The sequence below is a fragment of the Sturnus vulgaris genome, chromosome 5 (genome assembly GCF_052056855.1).
Source record: "Sturnus vulgaris isolate bStuVul1 chromosome 5, bStuVul1.hap1, whole genome shotgun sequence".
Classification (NCBI taxonomy): Eukaryota; Metazoa; Chordata; class Aves; order Passeriformes; family Sturnidae; genus Sturnus; species Sturnus vulgaris.
In genome coordinates, this window is record NC_142247.1 from 39,070,668 (window position 1) to 39,092,943 (window position 22,276).

Consider the following 22,276-nt stretch of genomic DNA (forward strand, 5'->3'; position numbering starts at 1 on the left):
AGTACACATCTCATGGTTGCCTTCTAAGTGGCACACCTATAAATATACTAAACTATCACACTTTCAGCAGTGCTGAGTGAAAATCTGCCTTATTAAAAGATTATACTCCCTTTTCACTAAACTTGCATTTCTCTAGATGAAAACATGTATTCTCAATTTCTGTTTCGACGAAGTCCAGAAATAAGAATTTTAGAAAATTCTCCTAATTATGTTGCTGTTTTTCCTTCATTATTCTGCCTTTCACAAGGATAGTCCTTGTGAATTGCTCCTAAGTAATTCTGGTAATATTTGTCAAGAGCTGGATTAGTTTACACTCTTTAGAAATAGATTCAGTATCTTTAAACAGAGCAGGGGCTTCCTACTATAGCACTTCAGTCACCACCAGTACTGCTTTTCCCGTGTCCTGTCTCTGCTGCAGCCACTCTTTCCTCTTTTCATCAAACTTGGCAATTTGTTTCAACTGAAACTGAAATAGAATCATTATTGATCTTGTCCATTTGATCTGTTTATGTTCTGACAGACTGCTTAGCGTGATACTGCACAAATGTGCAAAGAATTTCAATTTAAAGATGCTAGTAGTACTTACATACCATGTGGTACTTGGGTAGCCTCTGTACTGGATTTGTAGTTTAAATGTCCTGGTGAAGAGCCTTAATTTCTCAGAAGCCTTTCCAATAAGCAAAAAATAAACAAACTAAGCCAACTTCATCCTCATAAGCTTTGGAACACCCTATTAATGTAAAATATATTGAGGTTTTTTAGATTACAAATTGGAATGCTCACAATCTGTGAAGACTGCCCTTCTAATAGAAAGAATACCAACCTCTTAGTTTTTCCTTTTGAGTAATAATACACTTCCTTTTGAGATTAAGAAGAAAAAAGTTGTAATCAGTTAACTGCAATGATTACAGGTGAAAGAAAATATATTAATATTGCCTTAGATTAGAAGAAAAATTAAATGAGGTGGAGCTAGACACTAGCTTCAGTATAGCTAGAGGGAACTGTGTAAAGACCTCTCAGATGAGTAGAAGCCCCTAGAATTGGTTTAAAAGCAGATAATCTTTGGATTTTGAGAGGGATGAAGATGTTTGGCTTTTCTTAGTTTATGAAAACAATTCTTGTTTAAAATAAAAATATGCTGATAAATTGTGAGTATAGTCTATTCTTTGTAAGATAAAATGAAAATCTACTTAAGTACTAAAAGCAAAAGTAAGCAAGTTGGACTGACTTTTGGACACATTATTTTGTTTGGTTTTTTTGATAGGTGAAATGAGGAATGACTTATATATCACTGTAGAAAGAGGAGAATTTGAGAAAGGAGGGAAAAGTGTGGCCAGAAATGTGGAAGTGACAATGCATGTGGTCGACAGCAGTGGTCAAATTTTAAAGGTATCTGTTTTATGTTTTTTCTTGCTGTAATTAATTTTGATACACTTTTTCATATGTAAGGCTTCTTTTGTTGCACTGATTGAAGAGTACAAAAATGCTTTGGAAAGGACATGTTTATCTTTTGCTGGCTTTAGGTATTCAAAGTGTTTACGCTTTGCTTAAAACATAATATGTCAATATAAAACCTTAATATATGTTTGTTTCATTTCTGATGTATTACATACTTGGGATAAACATGTAAAATTGCCAACCAAATAACTAATGATTCCGTTAAGATGCTGGAAAATGTTGAAACAAGATCAAGTTTGGGAGAATTTTGTATTTCCTTAGAATTCTTCTTAGAAATAAGCAAATTTTTTATGCTACACAACAACTTGTCTTGGTAATTTTGAATTTTGTGTCTGATTTTAATAAATCAGGGATCCTCACTTCAAAAGTCAGCACTATGTATCAGTAAAAAAGTCAGTTAATATTCCTTCTCATCTTCAGATTTGATTGTGTGCTGCTGGTAACGTCTTATAAACAGGCAATGGTTTAAATTTTAATTATTAATAGATGACTGTTTCTCAGAATTTTTCTGTACCAAAAAGATTTTTGTTCACATTCAAACTTTACTTCACATATTTTAATATGGTTTTTATTTTGTTTTGTTTTAAATTTCAGAGTAGTATTTTCATGTGTTCTGCATGATTTCATGGGCTGTGGGGTAACACAATGAAGAAAGGCTACACAAACAGCCTGGTTCAAATTGCATGCTTGTGTATCTGAAGTGAAATTGTGCATACAGATCCATGGCATGCAATGTGGATACATTTTTTAATATATATACACATAAGTGTGTGTGTGTGTATATTAAATTAAAAAAAAAAGATATTGAGATTATAATTGCAAAAGCTACACCTTGCCTTTCCCACAGAGAATTAATAGATATCCCCGAGGACTTCAGGCAATTCAAATTGTCTACCTTGATATGGAGAGTCCATCATGGGTGTTGTAAAGGCATCTGTGCTAACCTTTGCTTCTTCCTGATCACAGAATCCACATTTCTTTTCTAATGCTAGGACATATCACTGATAGTGCCAGGGTTACAGGCTTGTTTCAGATGACTGAAGATCTTGGGCCTGGGCTGTTCTGGTCTCAGTTCCATTCTTTGTTGCTGGGGCATAACATTGGCAGGACCATGTTGTGTCATGGAAATCCACAACACGTGTGTTGCTTAAGCCTCCCTGATCACCCAGTACACCCTGTTAAACATCTCAATTCTAAATTATGTGAATGATTCTTGCTATTTATAATTTTCTGATTGCAAATACAAAAAAAATGCTACTGTTTTTGAGGGCTGTAAGATACTGAACACTGTACCACATTTGGCATGTATGATATGAATATAAACATTGAATAGTCTTCTTTGGAAGAGTAGTCCTTGATGACATTTTAGCAGTGAACTAATCTATCTTTAATCATATTTTTTCTTCATTAGGATTTTATCTCATTTGGCTCTGGAGAGCCACCAGCCAGCGAGTACCATTCTTTTGTGCTTTATCATAACAATGGCCCCAGATGGGCTGAGCTGCTGAAACTTCCTATTCCTGTGGATAAGTTCAGAGGAGCTCACATCCGCTGTGAATTCCGGCACTGTTCCAGTAAGTGGTGCTCATGACTTCTGCTAGTCCTCCCCATTACAGCTCTAGGCAGCACACCAGTTTCCATAACACCTCAGGGAAAAGACAGCTGCATGAACTTTCTCTGTAATGCTTTTTTTACTTATAAAATTCTAAAATTTTTAAAATATTATTAAGGCATTTTAGACATGATTTTGAGGTTAAAATTGCTGGCTGGTACCACATTCTGCATTCCAGGGTATGAGAGGCAGGTTTCACAGAGGATAAACTTCTATATGTAGCTAAAATTGCATATTTGGTGGCTTACAGTATTTGTTTTTAATATATACTAAATTATTTCAGAATACTCCCTTCTGATTTAAAGTGAGATTAAAAAAGAACATTACAGGATGCAATGTGCAAATTGGAACAGCAATTCAAGATAATCTTTGTCTGACTAGCTGCAGTTCCAGTATACTTTCTTATGTTGCATTGTATATGTTTATTTTGCCTAAAAAATATACTATTATCTTTAAGTGCTGCTGTTTATATATGCATTTCAGCAAAAGAAAAGGGTGAGAAGAAGTTGTTTGGTTTTTCTTTCGTGCCCCTGATGCAGGAAAATGGGAGGACTTTGCCAGATGGCACCCATGAGCTAATTGTACACAAGGTAATTTGAATTAATAGTCATTAGCTGTAATGATTCCACTGGAAGCTAGTTTGAATGCCCAGAGACATTAAGTTGAAAAAGTCTGTATTGATTATCAAATGAGTGATAATCTTGTCACCATTAAAATATTGTTTAATATTCACCTTCCTGATTTAAATTGCAATGGAATTTCGGTATGTGTTTCAGTGCACTGGTTTTCCTAAGTCTTACTATTATATCGCATCATGTTATAATGAATTTCACAAAGGTAAGTTATTTTAAATTTCTGGAATTCTCTTTCCACATATAAGAGTTGCCACTTTGTTCAGAGGATTTTATGTGCTCCCAGATAAAGTTTAGATTTCAACATGAAAATTTGTAGCTATTCATTTAATATAACCTGTCCAAATTGGTTACATTTCAATGTATGATGCTGTGTTCTAAAACCAAAATTGCGACAGGCATAGTGGAAATTCTTCCGTTTCTGACAGAGAAACAGTGATTCATATAATTTAGAGAGTTGGTCAGTTGTTTTGTGCAGTACAGTTATTTTAACTGGTTTGTTTTCACAGTGTGAAGAAAATGCAAACCTTCAGGATTCTGGTCGCTACCTCAAACTCCCCTTTTCAAAGGGAATATCCCTAGGAAACAACAGCCAAGCAGTAAAAACCACTAAAGAGTCCTTCTGGATTACATCCTTTCTCTGCTCCACTAAACTCACACAAAATGGTGGGATATGTTGATTATTTAAATCATGATGAGTTGAAATGAGTATGATAGCTAGTCTTTTCCATGCCAAGCCAGCATGGATGTACTCAGAAATAGCTTGTGTTCTCTCTATTTTGTGAATTGGTTTTCTTCATAGTTTTTTTATATCCAGATGGAAACAAATGGATCATGATAAACCACTGTTTTTAAGTAGTTCAAGAATGCTTTTTAGATGACCGTGATATTGGAATCAAATGCAGCACTTCTGGAATCAACTATCAAAACCCAGCTGCTTTATAAACCTGCTTAATCTGTTTGTTGTAGAGTTTTTATGAAATACTTATTGTTAGCTTTAGGCTGTAGCAGTTTGTCTCTAATTAGGCATATATTGCTTTTTTGTTTCTCTTCAAACCAACAAACGTTTACTACTACGTAAAACAGTCTTATACACTGGCTGTAAGGAGCAGTGGATTTAAATCCACGTGTTTACACTCTCTACCAGTGCTCTGTGTAAAGTTCTTAGCCAGTGTTATGTATTAAATTCCTGAGGTTCTTGTTTACCTGCCATAACTGAACTACCTCTAAATAAAACAAAAAACTGTGAATCAGTTATCCAAAAGTTTCTAAATATTGTGTATTTGCTTGGTAATAAATTTCTGACCAGTGTTTGATACAACCACAATTTTATGTTATTACTTTGATCTCTCTTATGTGTATCTGTGACTTTACCCATCTTCTGTGTATGATAAGATTGCTAACTGCTTGCAAATTTATTATAGATGTTTAACAAAAACTAGAGCAGCTTTTTAAATTGAAACAGTGCTCTTAATTTTCACCCTTTAATAGCGAGTGTGCAAAATAGAACTGTGTGCAAACAGTAAGTGGCTCGTTTCCTTGTGCACACCCATTTTGTATTGTCATAGCAATTACCTTAGTAATGAAAGTTACTCAATGAAGGGTTTTCCCAAAGGTAGCTAATGGGGAATCGGAGACTAAATTTGCTTCAGTTGAAGGTCTTGATTTAGGAAATGACATGAATCTACTGGTACTTACACATGCATAAAAGTGCTGCCTGGAACTTAAGTGTCTCACTCATAAATAGTTGCCCTATTGTCTAGGGTTCTGATACTAATTTTTGTTTACCATGCAGGAGTTATTTTGTAATGTAAATAGATGTGTGACATAGGGCATAAAATTTCCTCCTTTTTTTTAACCATATTCTAAGTAAAAGGGTGTAGAATATCTGAATAATATTGATCCCCTTTTCAGCTCTGAAAGAGTTAACAATTATTTCAGCAGTACTTCAGAGGGTGGAAATATTTTCAATAGACAGGCTCATATTTTCTCCAAGGATCTTCTTTGGGAAGTTCATCTTGGTGAGTTTCCAAATCCCCATTCTTTTAAACAAAAATTTGCCAAAATCTATTGCATGCTCAGAAAATGAACATAGAGCAAAGCATGTGGATATTTGATCATGTGAGCATTACTTCAGTTATCCCTGAGAGAATGTAGCTTATGTATTAAAAAATACAGGATTAAAAAGATCTGTGTATTTAATTTTTTAGTAAACATTTGTATTGGTATTTTTGAAAATTGCTGGTTATTTTTAAATTTGTTTTTAAGTTTGGAGATTTTTCTGAATGTCTCAGAGATTCACCTGTTGTTTACAAACAACAATGTCCAGTCTGAAAATGAATAGAAAATTATTCAGTTGTCTGGCTATGGGGTGGGGAAGGACCCCAAACCCAGACTTGTAAAGGGTGTGACTGAATTAGGCTGCATCTTTACTCACTTGCTGGGAAATTTTACTCAGCTGTCATTCTCTCATTGATTGTTCCCACATGCCATCAGCTCTCATGCATATTAAAATTATGGGGACTGGGGGATGGAGGCTGACTCCTAGTTGTTGGGATCCATCATTTCCTTAGCTGGGTACTTTGGAGAGGTTATTAGGATTATTTACAAACAATTTTTAGAGACCTTTTCTAACCAGGGGACTCTGTGCATTCATCATGGCTAAGAATGCGTCCTTATCTAATCATTCTACTAGTTAGTTTTTCCTTCACTTTTCCTTTTGATCTTGGATAGTTAATCAGTTAACACTAGCAAAAAGTATATTAGCTTCTGTCTATTATATTCTTAGATGGGTGGTTATTTTTCATTACTCTATAAAACCTCAAAGAAGCGAGAGAGAACACAGTATTTTTCTACTGAGTAGTTACCAAAACAGTTTTTGAAGTATAGGAGGGATCGCTGACTGCAAGAGAGATAGGATCCTTCCAGTAAGTCTGGATATTTTAGCTGTTGGCATCCACTTGTTTCTCAGCACTGATTGGTGCATCCCTGGCCAGCAGCTGTTCAGCAGCAAAGCAGCACACCATGCAGCATGGCAGAGGTGTAATTTTTCTAGCTGCATTTAAAAAAAAACAAGCCAGTGAATCAATAAAGCAAAAGTAGCACTGGGCAGCTGTCCGAGTAACCCTAGTTTGGAGGAAGTGTTGGTGACCACAGAAGCAGCCTGTTGGAAGAGACATGCTGACTGCCAGTTCTGAAATTCAGTCTTTTCCTCCTGAAATGTAGTAGTGTCATAACAAGCCAATTTCTGATGTCTCAGGATTTATATGAGAGAGATGGCAAATCATCCCAAACCACTTCCTTAAACTCATGTTTCTAAACCTTCTATTAAACCTAGCTCTTTGGATTTAAATTGCATGCTTTGAGAAGTGAAGTGCTTTATTTGGTAGGGATAATAGGTCAGATGTAGTCTATCTTAAATATACAGGGCTTGATTATTTTGAACATAATGCAATGGAAATACTTTTATTCTTCACCAAAATTAATCATCACCAATTACTTTTTCCCTTTTCTAAAACTATGATTTTCTAGTGGGCCTATTTCTGGGGGCAGTTTTGTATTCTCATGTCTCTTACTACATACACACTGCTATCCGTTCCCCTTGTGATTCACATGTCAGATTTTCAATATCATGTCATTTATGCTTGGACTATTCGCTAATGTTATCTTAGAATGTCTTTCCTCCTTAGCACTTCCCTTGAAATAAGTCCTTTGAAGTGAGTGTCTTACATTTACTTTCTTTTTCTTTTTAAATCCCCCAACAAATCCCTAATATCGAGTGTCAACTATTTTCTACCAAGTTCCTCCAGCAAACCTGTAAAGAAGTGTTTTTTCTGCTCTGAACTGACAGTTTCAGCTAGTCTTGCTACTTGTCAGCTTGAGCTGAGGCTTAAAGTTTAGCAATACATTTAATTATCCAAAAGACAAATGTACTTCACTGGATTTGTAAATCTTGTTTTCTGAAAAATTCCTGACAGAAAGAATAATAAGACCTATCATTTGTCCTTGATCTTTGGGATGTGTCTCTGATGCATGTGTGGGACTCTTGTCACCCAGTGCAACTCCTTTTTCTTTTGCCAGCACAGCTTGAAGCGAAACAAAAATGTAACACATAAATGCATCAAAACAATTTGTGTCCATCAAAAGCAATTAAGGCAGCAAAATATTTCTGGAATCTTAAGTTGGTTCTTTGCCATTAACACCTATGACAACATTTGAATATAGGTGGAGATTTATTTAATGTTAATAAAGTAAAAATTATTACTTCATTTTTTGTGGGATAGAAGCAAACAAGGAAAGAGATGACACAAAGATGGGTGTTGTTCAAGTATTACTTGATTGTGAAAACAGTCTATGGTTGAAAGCAGCCAAAAAGATGCTGAACCAAGAGGAAAACTTGCTATTGACTTCTTACTTTAATAACTACTGAGAAAACTTCAGAAGGACTGGCTCCTTCTATCACAATGCTGAGCAGTGATCAGCTAGACTGTAGTTCAGCTTAAACTGATGGAAGGGTTGGATGGTGATTGAGGTTTTCTGCTTCAAACCACTAGGCACTGAGAATTTCTGAGAAGCTGGTCAGTGAAGCCTGGCAGTGGTAAACTTGAATATAAAAGGGATTTGGGATTTATTTAATTCAACAGTCAAAAATACGTGTAGCTTTTACTGAATACAACTTGAAAGGAGCGGATGTGTCCGAGTTCAGCAAGGAAAAACTGCTGAAACACCAAGCCCAAACTATTTTGGGATGGTGAATGGTATGGAACAAGAAATTCTCAATCTTAGAGCAAGGTGGGTTTTTTAGTACATTTGTGAAGCAGTAGCATATGTCCAAAGATTATTAAATGTAGAACTCATATTCAAGACAGGTGGAAGGGCAGATATGTTAATTTAACCATCCGTCTATGATGAATTTTATGCAAGTATTTACAAGAAATCATGGGGGAAAAATCAACATGTAACTAATTCAGATGTACTGTAAGATGAGTTTTTCAAAGACAAATCATGCCAGAATAAACTTCTTAATCTTTCTTTTCAAATTTTTGAAATTTATTATCAAGAGGTAATGCAGCAGTTCAATAATGCAGCACATGAGAAAACATATAGATTAGAAATAAGAATTTTCAAATGGGCAAATAAAAATTAAAATGGAAGTGGAAGGTTGCACTATAGTGGAAGAAATTTCCTTCTTGAGCAGATGGAAAATACTATTAGATCTGAAGAAATCTCTAGGATCTATCTCTCTTTTAAAGGACTGGAAGGGTGTGGAGATGAGAGTAACTTCACTAAAATCTGACACAGTTTTCTGCTAATATGTTGTTGAAAGGTCTCATCAGTTGAGAGGGACAAAATCAAAATATGATACAGCAAAGCATTGTAACTTTGATTTAAATAATTAATAAGAGAGAATAGAAATTAGATTGAATCTAATGGTAGAAAAGGCAGGATACACTGGTATCCTAGACTCCTGGGGATTCTTCTCTATCCAGGAAGCTGAGTAGCGTTAAACAGGAGAAGCACCGTATTGGTGACATAAATATGTCTATCTAAAAGGCACTCAAATTCTAGAACATAGATGTCAGGTGTTTATAACAGATGTATGAGCTTGCTAATGATGTAGAAAATGATGTAATCATACCTATAATGTAGTTATCATTTTGGTTAAGAAAGCTGAAGGACAAGGAATTAAAACTAGAGGAAGTTTGAACACACTCAGAATCTTTTAGCTCAGAATAGGTCATTTTCCAGAAGAGATTTTTTGCTTGTTAATCAAGTGGGATCTTAGAGGCATTGTGTTTGTTCTCTCAAAAGACATAGAAACATGAGTGTTTCAAATATATTCAAGCTAGTAATTAGGAGATTGTTTCTAGCTGTCAGAGAGTGACTCTGGAAGGCATCCTTCAATGGGATGAGAGAGGGCAAAATAGTTGCTTTATTTAAGATAGTATCTGAATGAGATTGCATGATAGGGCTGCCACAGGAGACTGATTTTAATGACCCAGTACCATGTGCTTATGTTTGTATTGGTGGAGCAATTACGGAGTGGAATGAAAATCTGTTGTTGGGAAGATCATTGTATAGCAAATCTGAAGGTGTTTTGTTTTAATGATGCCAAATTTTTCTGAGTGGACTGTAATAGTAAAATTTAAGATATGAAATGCTACTTTGCTTCCAACTTTAATCTTGCATTTTGTTTTTGCAGGAGATATGCTTGACCTTCTGAAGTGGAGAACCCACCCAGACAAAATTGCAGGTTGCCTCTCAAAATTAAAAGAAATTGATGGTTCAGAAATAGTGAAGGTATATACCCTTTTATACTTTTAGATGATATGAGAAAATAATGTATTTCCATGTCACATAAAAATCTTTTTAATAACACTCTTATTCTCTCTCATTAGTTTCTTCAAGATACACTAGACACTTTATTTGGGATTTTAGATGAAAATTCTCAAAAATATGGATCAAAAGTATTTGATTGCTTGGTAAGTTTTATTTTGTGATCATGCTCAACACTAGCTAAAAGCTAAGTAAAACAAAAAAAAAATTGGGTTGTTTTTTTTTTTTCTCTCTCACATTTAGGTTCACATAATAAATTTGCTGCAGGACAGCAAGTTTCACCACTTTAAGCCAGTAATGGACACTTACATTGAAAGTCATTTTGCAGGAGCACTTGCATACAGGTGAAGTCTGTACCTTTTCTATCTGACTTAATACTGACACTTATTGCTAAACTAAAAGAATCAATCATTAGGTTAAGGAAATGGTGTATCCCTGTTAAAATCATTCTACTGCATATTTAATGCTGGTATTATTGGCCATTCATCAGAATCTAGGTGCTCTTCAGCAGACTTAAAACTAAGTGAACTATTGAGTCTGTGGTGATCAGTGAAATCTAGTCATATATTTACTTTGCTAGTGTTTGTCATATGATAGCTGTTGGTTTGCATTTTATGTGCAAAGTTAACCCTTTTCCCACTTCTATGTTAATAATACTTTCTGATGTGCTCTTATAGAGATCTTATAAAGGTGCTGAAGTGGCATATTGATCGAGTCACTGAGGTGGAGCTTCATGATCACATACAGGAAGTACTAAAGGTAATAATTATTGAGGACAAGTATATATTTGAATGATGTATTCATTCAGTACACACAGGTTTAACTTAGGGAATGAAGCAGAATATATATAAATGATGGAACAGTTGTACTAATTCTAGGGAGCTGCAGACTTTCAGTGCAGTTTATTCATTATTCTCTTTTGTCAATAAGTTGACCATTGAGGCTCACTACCATTAGTCTCTGGAGCTCTGTGTTCCTTACTGAATGAGGCAAAGGAATCAAATATAGATTACACTGGTGGTATGAGCATCCATTGTGTGAATCTAAATGGCAGACATGCATGCTGACCTAATGGTTCAGTCCTGACACCAGGGAATTCCTCTGATTATGGTGGTTGTGTTTGTTCTTGTTGCCTCGGTTTGTACCATCAGAAGAGCATAACCTGCAATCAGGCTGAGTTATACAATACAATACAATAATCCCATTTGGGACATGTGCTACAATTTGGAAATAAAATGTCAGTGTGGTACCCTTCTGTATTTTTCTATGCTGCTGTGAAATTTCTTTTGTTTTGGATTTTTTATTAAAATATTGTTAGTGTTTCAATAGAGATTTACCAAAATTAACTAATGGGATTCTCTTTCAGACTCTTTTCTGTATTTGAATGTTATAATTACTGCATGTGCTCTGTTTTGAGATGAATGTGTTCATTTTTGTGAGTTATCTCTGATTTTGGCATTTATAGGCACAGGAATATATCTTTAAATACATTGTTCAATCTCGAAGATTATTCTCTATTGCTACTGGTGGACAAAATGAGGAGGAATTTCGCTGCTGTATTCAAGAGCTCCTTATGTCAGTACGCTTCTTCCTATCTCAAGAGAGCAAAGGAACCAGTGCTTTATCCCAACTACAAGTAAGCTTTCTTGCTTGATGCCATTTTCCACATCCAGTATAAAAAATGTATGCCTGTTCAGAAAGAAAACATATTTTTGCTAGAGCAAAGTGATGTCTTCAACTTTCCATCTACAGTGTGAAATTTTCATATCAGCACCTTCTAAATATGCTTGGAATAGATAATCCTAAACCTGGTATTTTATTTTGAATTATAATAATTATGTTTGTGCATACAAATAAAAAAAATTCTCTGTTTTGGTCTTTTTACTGCTTAGTTTAACCACCCTGACACTGAAGAACTCGAGCCATACAAAAGACTACAGTTTTCATGCTTTACAGAAATTTAAGTCTTGATGAACCATATGGTTTAATAGTCAGATGATATCTTTTTTCATTTGAGACTTAAAAAATGGGCTAGTGCTAAAGTGTAGAGGCAAAGCACACAGGAAACAGCTCTCTACATTAAATGCTCATAAATATACCATCGTCTTCCCATGTTTCTGCAAACAAAGATGGTTAAGATCCTATTAAGAATTCATATTTTCCAAATTGCCTTTAGAAAACTGTTCTGCCAAGAAAATGGCAAATCAGGGAGAACAGAGTTAGAAAGATAGTTCTTCCATCTCATATGTGTAAGCAGCTGGAGTTAAAAGACAACAAAAGGATACAAACAACCACATTTAGAATTCTTTTTCAGTATTTTTACTCACATTAGCCTGTTCAGTCACCAGTGTGAGTGTGTAAATAGCTTTTCACAATCACCAGGGTTTAGAGAAGAAGGGAATGTCAGTTTTAGCTTCTTTTCTCTGGCATTGTTCTTCCTACTTTTGCAGTGTTTTGTTTTCATATTCATCATGACTTTCTAACTCATTTAAAAGATTGTTGAAGGTAGCCAAGAATACCAGTGCTGCCTCATTCTAAAATAAAGATGTTCAGTATTTGAGAAATGGAATATATAGAGACTATTACATTACTTACCTTAAAGCAATGTAAACCAAAACAACTGCACACAAATATTTTTTTGTATCATATCATCTAGATTCTGCCATACTTTAAAAAATTTTCTCTCATAGAGACATACGTGTATTCAAAGAATAAATATTTTTGTTCTGAGTTGAACTTTCAGTTTGTCCTGGGAGAAATTAAGAATCATTAGATATTACTTAAAGGAAATAGTCACAAGCATAAGTCTGTTATTGAATGTGAGGCTATTCATTCTGAAAAAAAGACCATTTTTAAAGCTATTACTTGCCCTTGAAACCAGACATTTCTCTAGAGTTACTTAAATTTTTGTAGTTATTTAAATTCTATAAATGTCAAAACTGTTCTGACTGTCCATTTTTGCCCTGTTCCTCTAGGCTGTGTTTCTCAGCTCGTTCCCGTCGGTCTACTCAGAACTTTTGAAGCTCTTTGATGTGAGAGAAGTGGCAAATTTAGTTCATGATGCTTTGGGCAGCTTGCCAACAGTCATGCATGGGGATGAGTCCCTTCAAGCTGTTAAACTGCAGAGTATTGGGAAAACTGTAGAGAGTCACCTGTACACTAACCCAGGTAAGGTTAATTTGGGCTGCCTGCAGATGAGGAGCTCAGACTGTGTGCTTCGTACCTGGGCCAGCAGGTGCTGAAGGGAATAGTGTTCCTAAGGAACAGTTCCTGAAGCACTGCTCTGTGTAAGCTGCAAACCACATGCTACTTAATGCACTGGAAGTAAAAGTAATATAGGAATTAACAAACAATTTATTCAAACGCCTGGAAATGAGGAGGGTTCTGCTTAGATATCATCCTCTGTTATCTGGAGCTAACCTCATTGGCTGCCTAAAAAGAAACAGATGACAATTTTCCTGCCAGTAAAGTTCATCAGTATTTTTTTCTACTTGCCTTTCTTCCAGCCTCCTGAGTGTTTTGGTCTTTGGACTCATCCCTCTTGATACTTGTAGAATGTCCAAACTGATAATCTACATATTGCCCGTAACCAGAAAAATGTCATTTCCCCATACATCAGTAGTCTTGCATGCTTGTATGCTTTCTTTTTTGCATTAAATATTAATATAGCCTCCTTTGAGGAAGAGTTAAATCTTTTTTAGCTGGGAAGAGTTAGGGCTAATAACAGAGAAGCACATCTTGAACTATGTCCTTCTTGACATGGTTAAACAGAATTGACAGAACTCCAACTGTTTTCAGTCTAAGGGCACTACAATGAGCTTGCAAATTCAGTAGCTGTGAAAATGAGAGGTGCATAAGTGGAACATCTGGGTTTTATCATCCAAAAAGGATGAGTTTTCTTGGAATCATCACTGATACAACATGTCAACATATTAGCAGTAAAGACATTACATTTATAGGTAAAATCCTACAAAAAAGAAAACCTCATATTGATAAAGCCTGTATCTTAGCTAATTCATAAGCTATGGTACAGCTCTTTACTGTAAGAAAATTGTTACATGGCAAGAAACTTTGTGTTTTCCCAAAATATGAGGATTTGGACTTCTGTGCAAGGGTAGTTACATAGGACTCTTCCTTTTAGTGAGACAAACTGTTCAAAGCAGATAGAAGACAGGTTTAATTATATGATCATTTACACTATATAGATCTATCAGTTATATTATGAAGCTAGGAAAAATCCCAAGTTGATGCTTGATTTCATATTAGTTTTAATGTGATTATCTTATATATAAGTTATTCCTTTTCTTTGTTTTATTGTTTCTGACCCATGCCTGTGTTTTCCTTCTGCCCTACAGGCAATTTTTTTCTTTCAACTGGAAACAGTTCCTGTCTGCAAGTTTTGAGTTAGTTTCCCTACTAACTGTTATGAGAACTGTGACATGTCCATGCAGCCAGAGAACAGGCATATATGTTTGGTTTTGGAATTGCAGTGCTGGCTGCTTTTTTTGGCTTAAGCATTTTCTTCTCCTGACATCCTTAAGTTCAGTATTTCATCCAAACAAGGGGGCATAAATTGAATAGATCAAGTAAAACTACCAAAACCAAGAGCAACTTCCTTGTTTCTTATTGTTCAAGGAGAATGCTGTTTATTTGTTTAAAAGGTGCAAATTTTCCAAGCAGGCTGAAGTTTTGACCATCTGCTAAGATACAATAATTGAAATTAATATCATCTTTCTGAAAGCAGTCTTTAAGATATACTAAACTGAAGAAAATATGTCTCTGCAGATGCTTTACCACTATATGGAAATTAAGGAGGAAAGATGTGCTGTGTATTAAATGTTAATGTTGCATAGGAAAGTCACAAGGATTGCCCAGAGTCTAAGATTGCCCTCTTTCTAATTATGCCAAGCACACATTTGAAAAGTTCTGTGTCATGATTTTTTTCTTGTCTTTCTGTATAATATTTGTAAAGGGCAAATATTAGCATTTTAAACAGTCAGCTAATTTGACTTCCTACATAGAAGAAAAATTAGGACAGTGACTGATGGTTCAGAGTTCTGATTATTATACCATTCCTTGTGCTCATTAATTTTTCTCTATCCAGTGGCTGACATTGCAGCTGACAATTAGGAAGAAAAACAGTAACTTGATACAAATATTGTCCAAACATTCTCACCTAGTCCTTGGTTTGCATCAGAGGAGAATGAGCCAGCTCTCCTCTTCTGTAATACCACTACATCTCTCCACCTAAACAGATCAAGACAGAAGGGTATTTAGATTCTGGGCTTGTAGGGAATGTATCTAAAGCTGTATTATGTGTGATAGTTGTTTCAATAATTGACGCTATTGCCTCCGGTGTAGAGGTGCAATTCATTGTAAGATGCTTTTTGCCAGTCCATTTGGTCTGGTAAAATAGAGTTTCTGATCATTTTATGCAGCTTTTGCAAAAATGGGATACTTGAAACAGTTGAATGAGGATGCTCGGTTTTGCCTGAGATGCCTCAGGCCACGTCATGTGTAAGAGTTGGCTATTTGCAAGGCAGGTGTTGCTACATGTAGATTTTTGGTCTTCAAAATGTAGTTGGTGATGGTGCAGTGATGGGTAAGCAGTGCACAGAGTAGATGGCATCTCAGGTTAAGTGCCAAATGCTGTGGGCTCATCAGGAAGCTATCTAGAGTTAACTGAGAAGAAACACCTTGGCACAGGGCTGCTCCTGTTTTTTTCTGACCTTCTGGCCTGAGGGATTTGAGTTGTAGCTTCAAGAGAGGACCTGTGGCCCTAATAATAATGCTCATACATTTCATACACGAAATGTGTGAAAGAGCTACTATTACTGCTCTGTGATAGTTGTGGAGTTGAGTGACAGTGGACACACGACTGATACGGAGAATGGTTTTCAAGCATCAGCACTTTATTATTCCCCAGTACAACATTTTAAACCCTTTTCCCTCATATGTATAACACCTGTGTGCCTTTACTCTTTTGTCAATACATATCAGCCTTCCATGCTTCTTTTCCTTCAATGCTGTTCACCTGTCTTATACAACTGCACTCCATTAGGGGTGAGGCTCAGCCGCAGCCCCATTCCCCATGTCCCATAATCTGTTCTCCTAGAGTTGAGTAGTGATTGGATTGAGCTTTCTGTCATCTGCTGGCCAGCAAAGTACCCCAACCACAGAATCATAGGCTGGTTTATGCAATGAACCCTTCATCTTGTCTCTTGATGGTGGGTTGCCAGATAGTCAAGAATTCGATATGTGTAAGGCCTAAGAGAGTGCAGGGAAAGGGAGTCATCCCCTAGGATCTAGGGGCTAAGTCTTTTTTATACAAATAGAAAAGTCCTTCTTTATTGCTTCAGCTGAAGGCTCTGTTTTTTCATCCAGCAGGAATCAATAAGCAGATTTAGCAGTGGGCTTTTCTAAGCTCGGGTCTGCCCATTCACCATTTCCCTTTGGCCCTAGGATCTTGCAGTGGATGAGTCAGAGGCAGCTGTGCACACTTGACATCTCAGAGCACTGGGGACAACACTTGGCTAAGCCAGGCTCTGAAGTAGAGAAAAAGAAGATGCTGCCTTGGTTTCATTGAGAAACTTCCCCCCATTTGTGGTGCTACAGGCAGATAGGAACTCTCAGGCCAGTCCTGATGAAAACCTATTGAGGCACTTGCAGTAATAAGCAGTCACTGGAGAGAGGCTATTTATTGCCTAGTGTGGGTTTCTGTACCATTGGTTTTCAATTGATTGATGGTCATTTGCCTACTGCCTTACAGCCTTTGTTTATTACTTTCTTTAGTAGGAAGATTCAGAGGTACACCTGAATGAATAATAAGTATGAAACATTCATTTTAAAAGAGCAGGAAAGCTTTTATTTAAAAAATAGGAATATACTTAAATAGTGTGTATAAATGGGCTTGTCCATATGATTTGTCTTTTGTCATACAGCTGACTAGACAGTGAAAACAAGGGAATAGTAAAGCATAGCAAGATTAGTGCTGTGTTTCAGTAAGTGAAAGAAACATTTGACAAATAAAATCTCAGAATAAATATATCTTCTTCTCCCTTATGGAAAAAATAGAGGAAATAATTGAGGGGGAAAAAGTGTGTATAGAAAGTGTAATCCACAAATAACTGTTTGGCAAAATTTTTTAGTAGTTTTTCAGCTAGAGAAATAAATTTTTAGCATATAATTGCATTAATGAACAAAGGCAGTAGATGAATATATTTCTATAATGCTTGTTATAATAACTTAAGTTTTAATTGAGGAAATTATTCAAATACATTTCTATGGGAATATAATTTCTCACTTATGGAAAAGATTTTAAAACAACAACAAAATGAAAACAAGTAATATCCTTCCCATTTATCAAGCTGTGAATAGTTTTTTAAAGTGTTATCATGAGTGTAAGTATTAGGGTTCTTCCCATGTAATATTGTCTTTAATTGTAATAAAAATAAGTAGAAATAAGTAGCATGTTAATGATATTCTTGCATAATTTTCAGTGAATTCAGGACTTCAAATAACCAAAGAGGTGTGTTCAGAAAATTAAATAGTGAAAAAGGCAAATTATTTATATTTAGACATCAATAGTCTAAGTTGCTCATACTCAATAGGAGTGAGGAATCTGGAAAAGTGAAAATTCTGAAAAAAAATCTGAAAAGACTGCTGCTGGTCTGTAAGGTAGAACTCTTTTGTAGAATAACATAAGTTCCTGATGAAGTCTGTCGTAACCTTGGCGTATAAATGGATCCTGTCACATGGCAGTAACACTAGAGCATAATTTCTCATTGTTTTGAATGCAAGTATTACTGTTGCACTTTTTAAAAAAATTATTTTGGATGACAATTCAATAAATACTTAAAATTTCTTTTAAATGTAGTATATTCCACACAGTGGTGTTTTTCTCCATCCATGATATAACATAGTGACTTTCAGCATATTGTTTTCTCTTCAAACATTTTCTTATGATGGTGAAGTAAAAGCTTCTGCTTATCAGAAATAGTTTTGGACTGAGGATATATTTTATATATGTACTCCTATTCATGAAGTATTTCATTTTTTCCAGATTCTCGATGCATTCTTCTTCCAGTAGTTCTACATCATCTTCACATGCATTTGCAAGAGCAGAAGGACCTGATAATGTGTGCCCGTATCCTTAGCAACATATTTTGCCTCATTAAGAAGAACAGCTCAGTGAGTAAACTCTATGTCACATCCAGTTGAACTTCTTTATATGGCTCAGTGACATTTAATGACACAAGCTGGACCTTGTCTAAGAGCATTTTGAAGATCGTAATGAATCTGCATAACATGTCATTTTGATTTTTTCATTACTCTTTTCTTTCCATGCATGAGTATTTTAATTGTATCATATGGTGTTCTGACAAGCTTTTGCACTGCTTGAGCATTGTGTTGGAAAGAAAGAAATGTCTACTTTCTTTTAGGGGCATTTTCCATTGTGGGCTATGTACTTTTAGGGGACACAGGGCTGATATAGGTAAAGAGATTGATACGAGTATTGCAAGGGGGATTGCACTTAGTTGATAAACTTTATGGCCAATTTCTGACATTTGTGAATTAATGTGTGAGAGCTGCATATGGGAGCTCGCTTAAACAGGTGTATTGCAAATTGGAAGGTGATGATAGGTTCTGACAGACAATAGGATATAAGACAATTAAATCCAAGCATTGCCTGTAATTAGTGCAACACATGCATGTCAAGGCCAGCATATATGACCTTGTAATGCATTAGTGAGAACTCCTTTATGTGCTTCTTCATTTCATACCCCTTTCAGCAATTAAAGTTGCTCTGTCAGTGACCTGATATGGATGTGGCTTGCACCTTTGGCACTGTAACAACATATTCCTTCCAGCTGCTCCTGGATAAGTATAAAACCTCACCACAGGATGAAGTGATAGACACTAAAGCAGAGCTGTGGTTTTGGGCTGGGGGAGAGGTTTTCGTATCTGATCTGAATTTCAGGAGATCTTCCGTTTGGAGTCACCAAGCCAGAGATGTACACAATTACAAATGGATATCTACATAAAACTCTCCCAAATGTTCAGGATATGCAGCTATTGTTTTTAGTATTCTTTGAGTAATTGAGACTATTAACTTAGTGACTTTGACATGTTTTGCGATACATGAGTGCAGAATTTCAGTCCTTCCATTATAATCAAGATAATTTAGAGATTGAAGGGAACAAGTGAATTTGCTGTAAGGTTTAAAAATTAAGGCTGTTGCTTATTCCAAAAGGAGTTTGTAGTAGTAAAGAGAAGGGTCTCATGGTGGATGCAGTTCCTAAATATACTGTATATTGTCTGTTTTCATAAGAAGCCAGTTTAACAGTCCTTTGATGCTAGATGAAGTGACCGAGAACATGGCTTGACACTAGATTCAACTTAAGTCCAAAAAGAAATTTTGAGTTTTGTGACAAATTATATACTTTAGGGTGTCTAGGAAGCAAAATGAAACAAAAGAAAAAAGCCCAAATCACCCCTACACTTCAATGTCAGCCAAGTTTTTCTATTTGTTTGTCAGTTGAGTTTTAGCTTGGTTGTGTGCATTTGATGACAACGTATTTCATTCTGTAAAGAAAGGTCACGTTAAACACTGGATAAAATTTATCAGATAAGATGGTGGTGTCTGCAGTGGAGACTTAAAACAGTCTTGAAGTAGGGAATACATATTTCCATCTGAATTAAAAAGGAGAAGTAGTTACAACTTGACTTGATCAAGTGTTTTTATGCGGGTAATTGAGGTGTTCATGGTCTGTTTTGGCAGTGAATGCTTTGATTCCCTTGTTTTGATGTTGTGCACAAGCAGTTGCAAGCTCACATAAATGACTAATTTGTGCTCCTCAGCTGCTGGGAAGCAACGTAGCTGGGCCTTACTGATGAAGCAGGTCCTGAAGGTTGAGCATCATCTGCTTGTTTCTGGTGATAGTTTCAAAGTGTAAAACAGCATTTTGCTTTTTCGATTTTAAGCCTTTCTTGACAATTTCCTCAGAAGATATGAGTGTTACCTATAAAAGTCTTGCCTGAAAAGTTCTTGTATATTATTTGCTGCTTTCTTCTAAAAGTCAAGTGAAAATAGAGCTATGCTAATTTGATGAACACTTAAATATTCAAAGTGATCCTTGTAACTGTCCTCTGTGATATAATTAATGGAAAACTGTTGGGAAATAAATTTGAATTAATAGAATTTAACAATATCTGGATTAGAGGATAGTCCTTGTTTCTTGTATATGGCATTCATAGTAAACTGTAATTTGTTTCTAAAAGTGCATCAAAGGAATTATGCTTGTGGTCATATTTATATTTTAAAGTCTTAAACTTTTTATTTATTATTTAAGGAAAAATCAGTCCTGGAAGAAATTGATGTGATTGTAAACAGTCTGCTAGATATTCTATTAAGGACCATACTAGAGATCACCAGCCGACCACAGCCATCGGGCTCTGCTCTGCGCCTCCAGTTTCAAGATGTGACTGTAAGTTTCTTGCAATGAAAGTGCTCACAATTGTCACTGGTTGTAGTACTAGATTTGTGAATATATTGTCTTTACGTTGTAATTCACAATGTTAGACTTTGTGTACAAAAGAGAGAATGAGGAGGACAATGAAAACCTTTCTTGTATTCTGCTCATTTTTAGCGAAAATAGTGATTTTTTTTCATTCAGTTTATTTATACATTGTGACCAAAAAACACAAAACAAAGCAAAAAAAAAAAACAACAACCCAAAAGATAACATTGCTTTTGAGACTTTCAGATGAGTAATGATTTCAGTATGTTCCTTTTGTTTGCAGTATAATAGCTTTCTGAAACTCTACTTCAGTTTGAATTCCTGAAAAATAGAAGAGTATCAATCAATAATAGTTCCTGAAATGCATACATTTTTCATGATGAAACAACTCTAAAGATGCCTGCAGAATTTGTGCTAACTTGTGCTAATCTAAATTTATTACTTGAGAGACATTTTGTTGTTCTCTGGGCTGAGCATTTGAGCTTTGTTTTTGTCACATGAAGCTGAGCATACAGGATAGATTTAGAAGATTAGCAAATGATGTTTTGGTGAAGCTGCTGTAGCAACTCATGGAAATTAGAAAGTTGAAATACAGCCTGTGATGAGCATTGATCAAATAAAATGAAATGTTATTTTGTTTTGTTTGCAGCAAGGTTTTGGCTTTGTTTTTCAAGGGCAAATTGGTTCTAATATAGCCAGGGATGTGGCCCCAAGAAGATGTGAGTGGCTAGCATTTTGTGCAGAAAACATACTATGCTGAGTGATTTACCATCTCATTATACATTTATTAATTGCTCAGTGTTTACACTGCGACCGTTTTTGTTAATGAAAAGGGGATTGCTTTTCAAACCAGAATTTCCTCTGAGATCATACATTTCAAAAGCATTTAATAGCTGTAGAAAAAAAAATTGTTGTTGGGGTTTTTTTGATTGTTTTCTTTTTTACTTTAACCCCACAGAGAGCAAACTGTATATGGAGTATTTTATGGAGCTGACAAAGTTCTGTAATTACATAACATCATGTTTTAATCACTGGTTCAACAGCAATATTCATCTAAGAGTTTGGGAGGTTTTTTTCTTTAAATTACAAAGTTGCAAATGTATGCTGTGTGGCATATCAGGCCACCACAAGAAAATCTAAGCTGAAGAAGGGGTGGTAGTGTTAGACTGTTAGTATAGCAAAGCTCTGATCTTATTGGTTTCTTGTGAGATATCCCCTTGCTTGCAGATTACGTTTTCATCAAACACCATGACAGCCTAATTCTTTTGCACCATCAAAAAATTAGACTCTGAAAGTGCTTTCAAGTTGCAAAATTTTCTTTTATGCATCAGAAAAGCCATGTTATTGTCACTGCAGGTTCCCAAAGAATACTTAATGTGGAAGTGACTCACAGCACAGCATAAGGCAATTATATACATTTATGTAGAAATATCATACAGTATGGGCTTCTGGCAGCACATGGAGCCAGATTCTTGGAACTATTTGTAGAGCCCGGATGATAAAGTACTCAGTGTGACTACAGCAGTAAAGTCTGTTCCAGTATGTTACCATTATTTCAAACTGCATGTGTCATAAAAAGTTCTTCATGAGATGTACCATGGGAGCACACTTTATAAAATTCTGCCATAGAATGAGACATAGTCTTCCTTGTGGAAGTAGTCCCAAACCCATCTGAGTGTGGTCTCCTAGGCCCACGTGTCACTGTTTTTCTTCACAAA

General features: G+C 35.6%; 1 protein-coding gene across 4 annotated transcripts in view; it reads left to right on the forward strand.

Annotated features, from left to right (window-relative positions):
- DOCK4 (dedicator of cytokinesis 4) overlaps window positions 1-22,276 on the forward strand; it is a 224,168-nt gene that overhangs the window by 141,988 nt on the left and 59,904 nt on the right. For all 4 annotated transcript variants that reach the window (XM_088165485.1, XM_088165487.1, XM_014871177.2 and 1 more), the window contains exons 14-25: window positions 1,265-1,389; window positions 2,870-3,032; window positions 3,554-3,660; window positions 4,212-4,368; window positions 9,905-10,002; window positions 10,101-10,184; window positions 10,282-10,382; window positions 10,716-10,797; window positions 11,504-11,674; window positions 13,014-13,206; window positions 18,101-18,228; window positions 20,391-20,525. In XM_088165485.1, coding sequence (XP_088021611.1) covers window positions 1,265-1,389; window positions 2,870-3,032; window positions 3,554-3,660; window positions 4,212-4,368; window positions 9,905-10,002; window positions 10,101-10,184; window positions 10,282-10,382; window positions 10,716-10,797; window positions 11,504-11,674; window positions 13,014-13,206; window positions 18,101-18,228; window positions 20,391-20,525 — 1,544 coding nt within the window. The remainder of the gene's footprint in view (window positions 1-1,264; window positions 1,390-2,869; window positions 3,033-3,553; window positions 3,661-4,211; window positions 4,369-9,904; window positions 10,003-10,100; window positions 10,185-10,281; window positions 10,383-10,715; window positions 10,798-11,503; window positions 11,675-13,013; window positions 13,207-18,100; window positions 18,229-20,390; window positions 20,526-22,276) is intronic.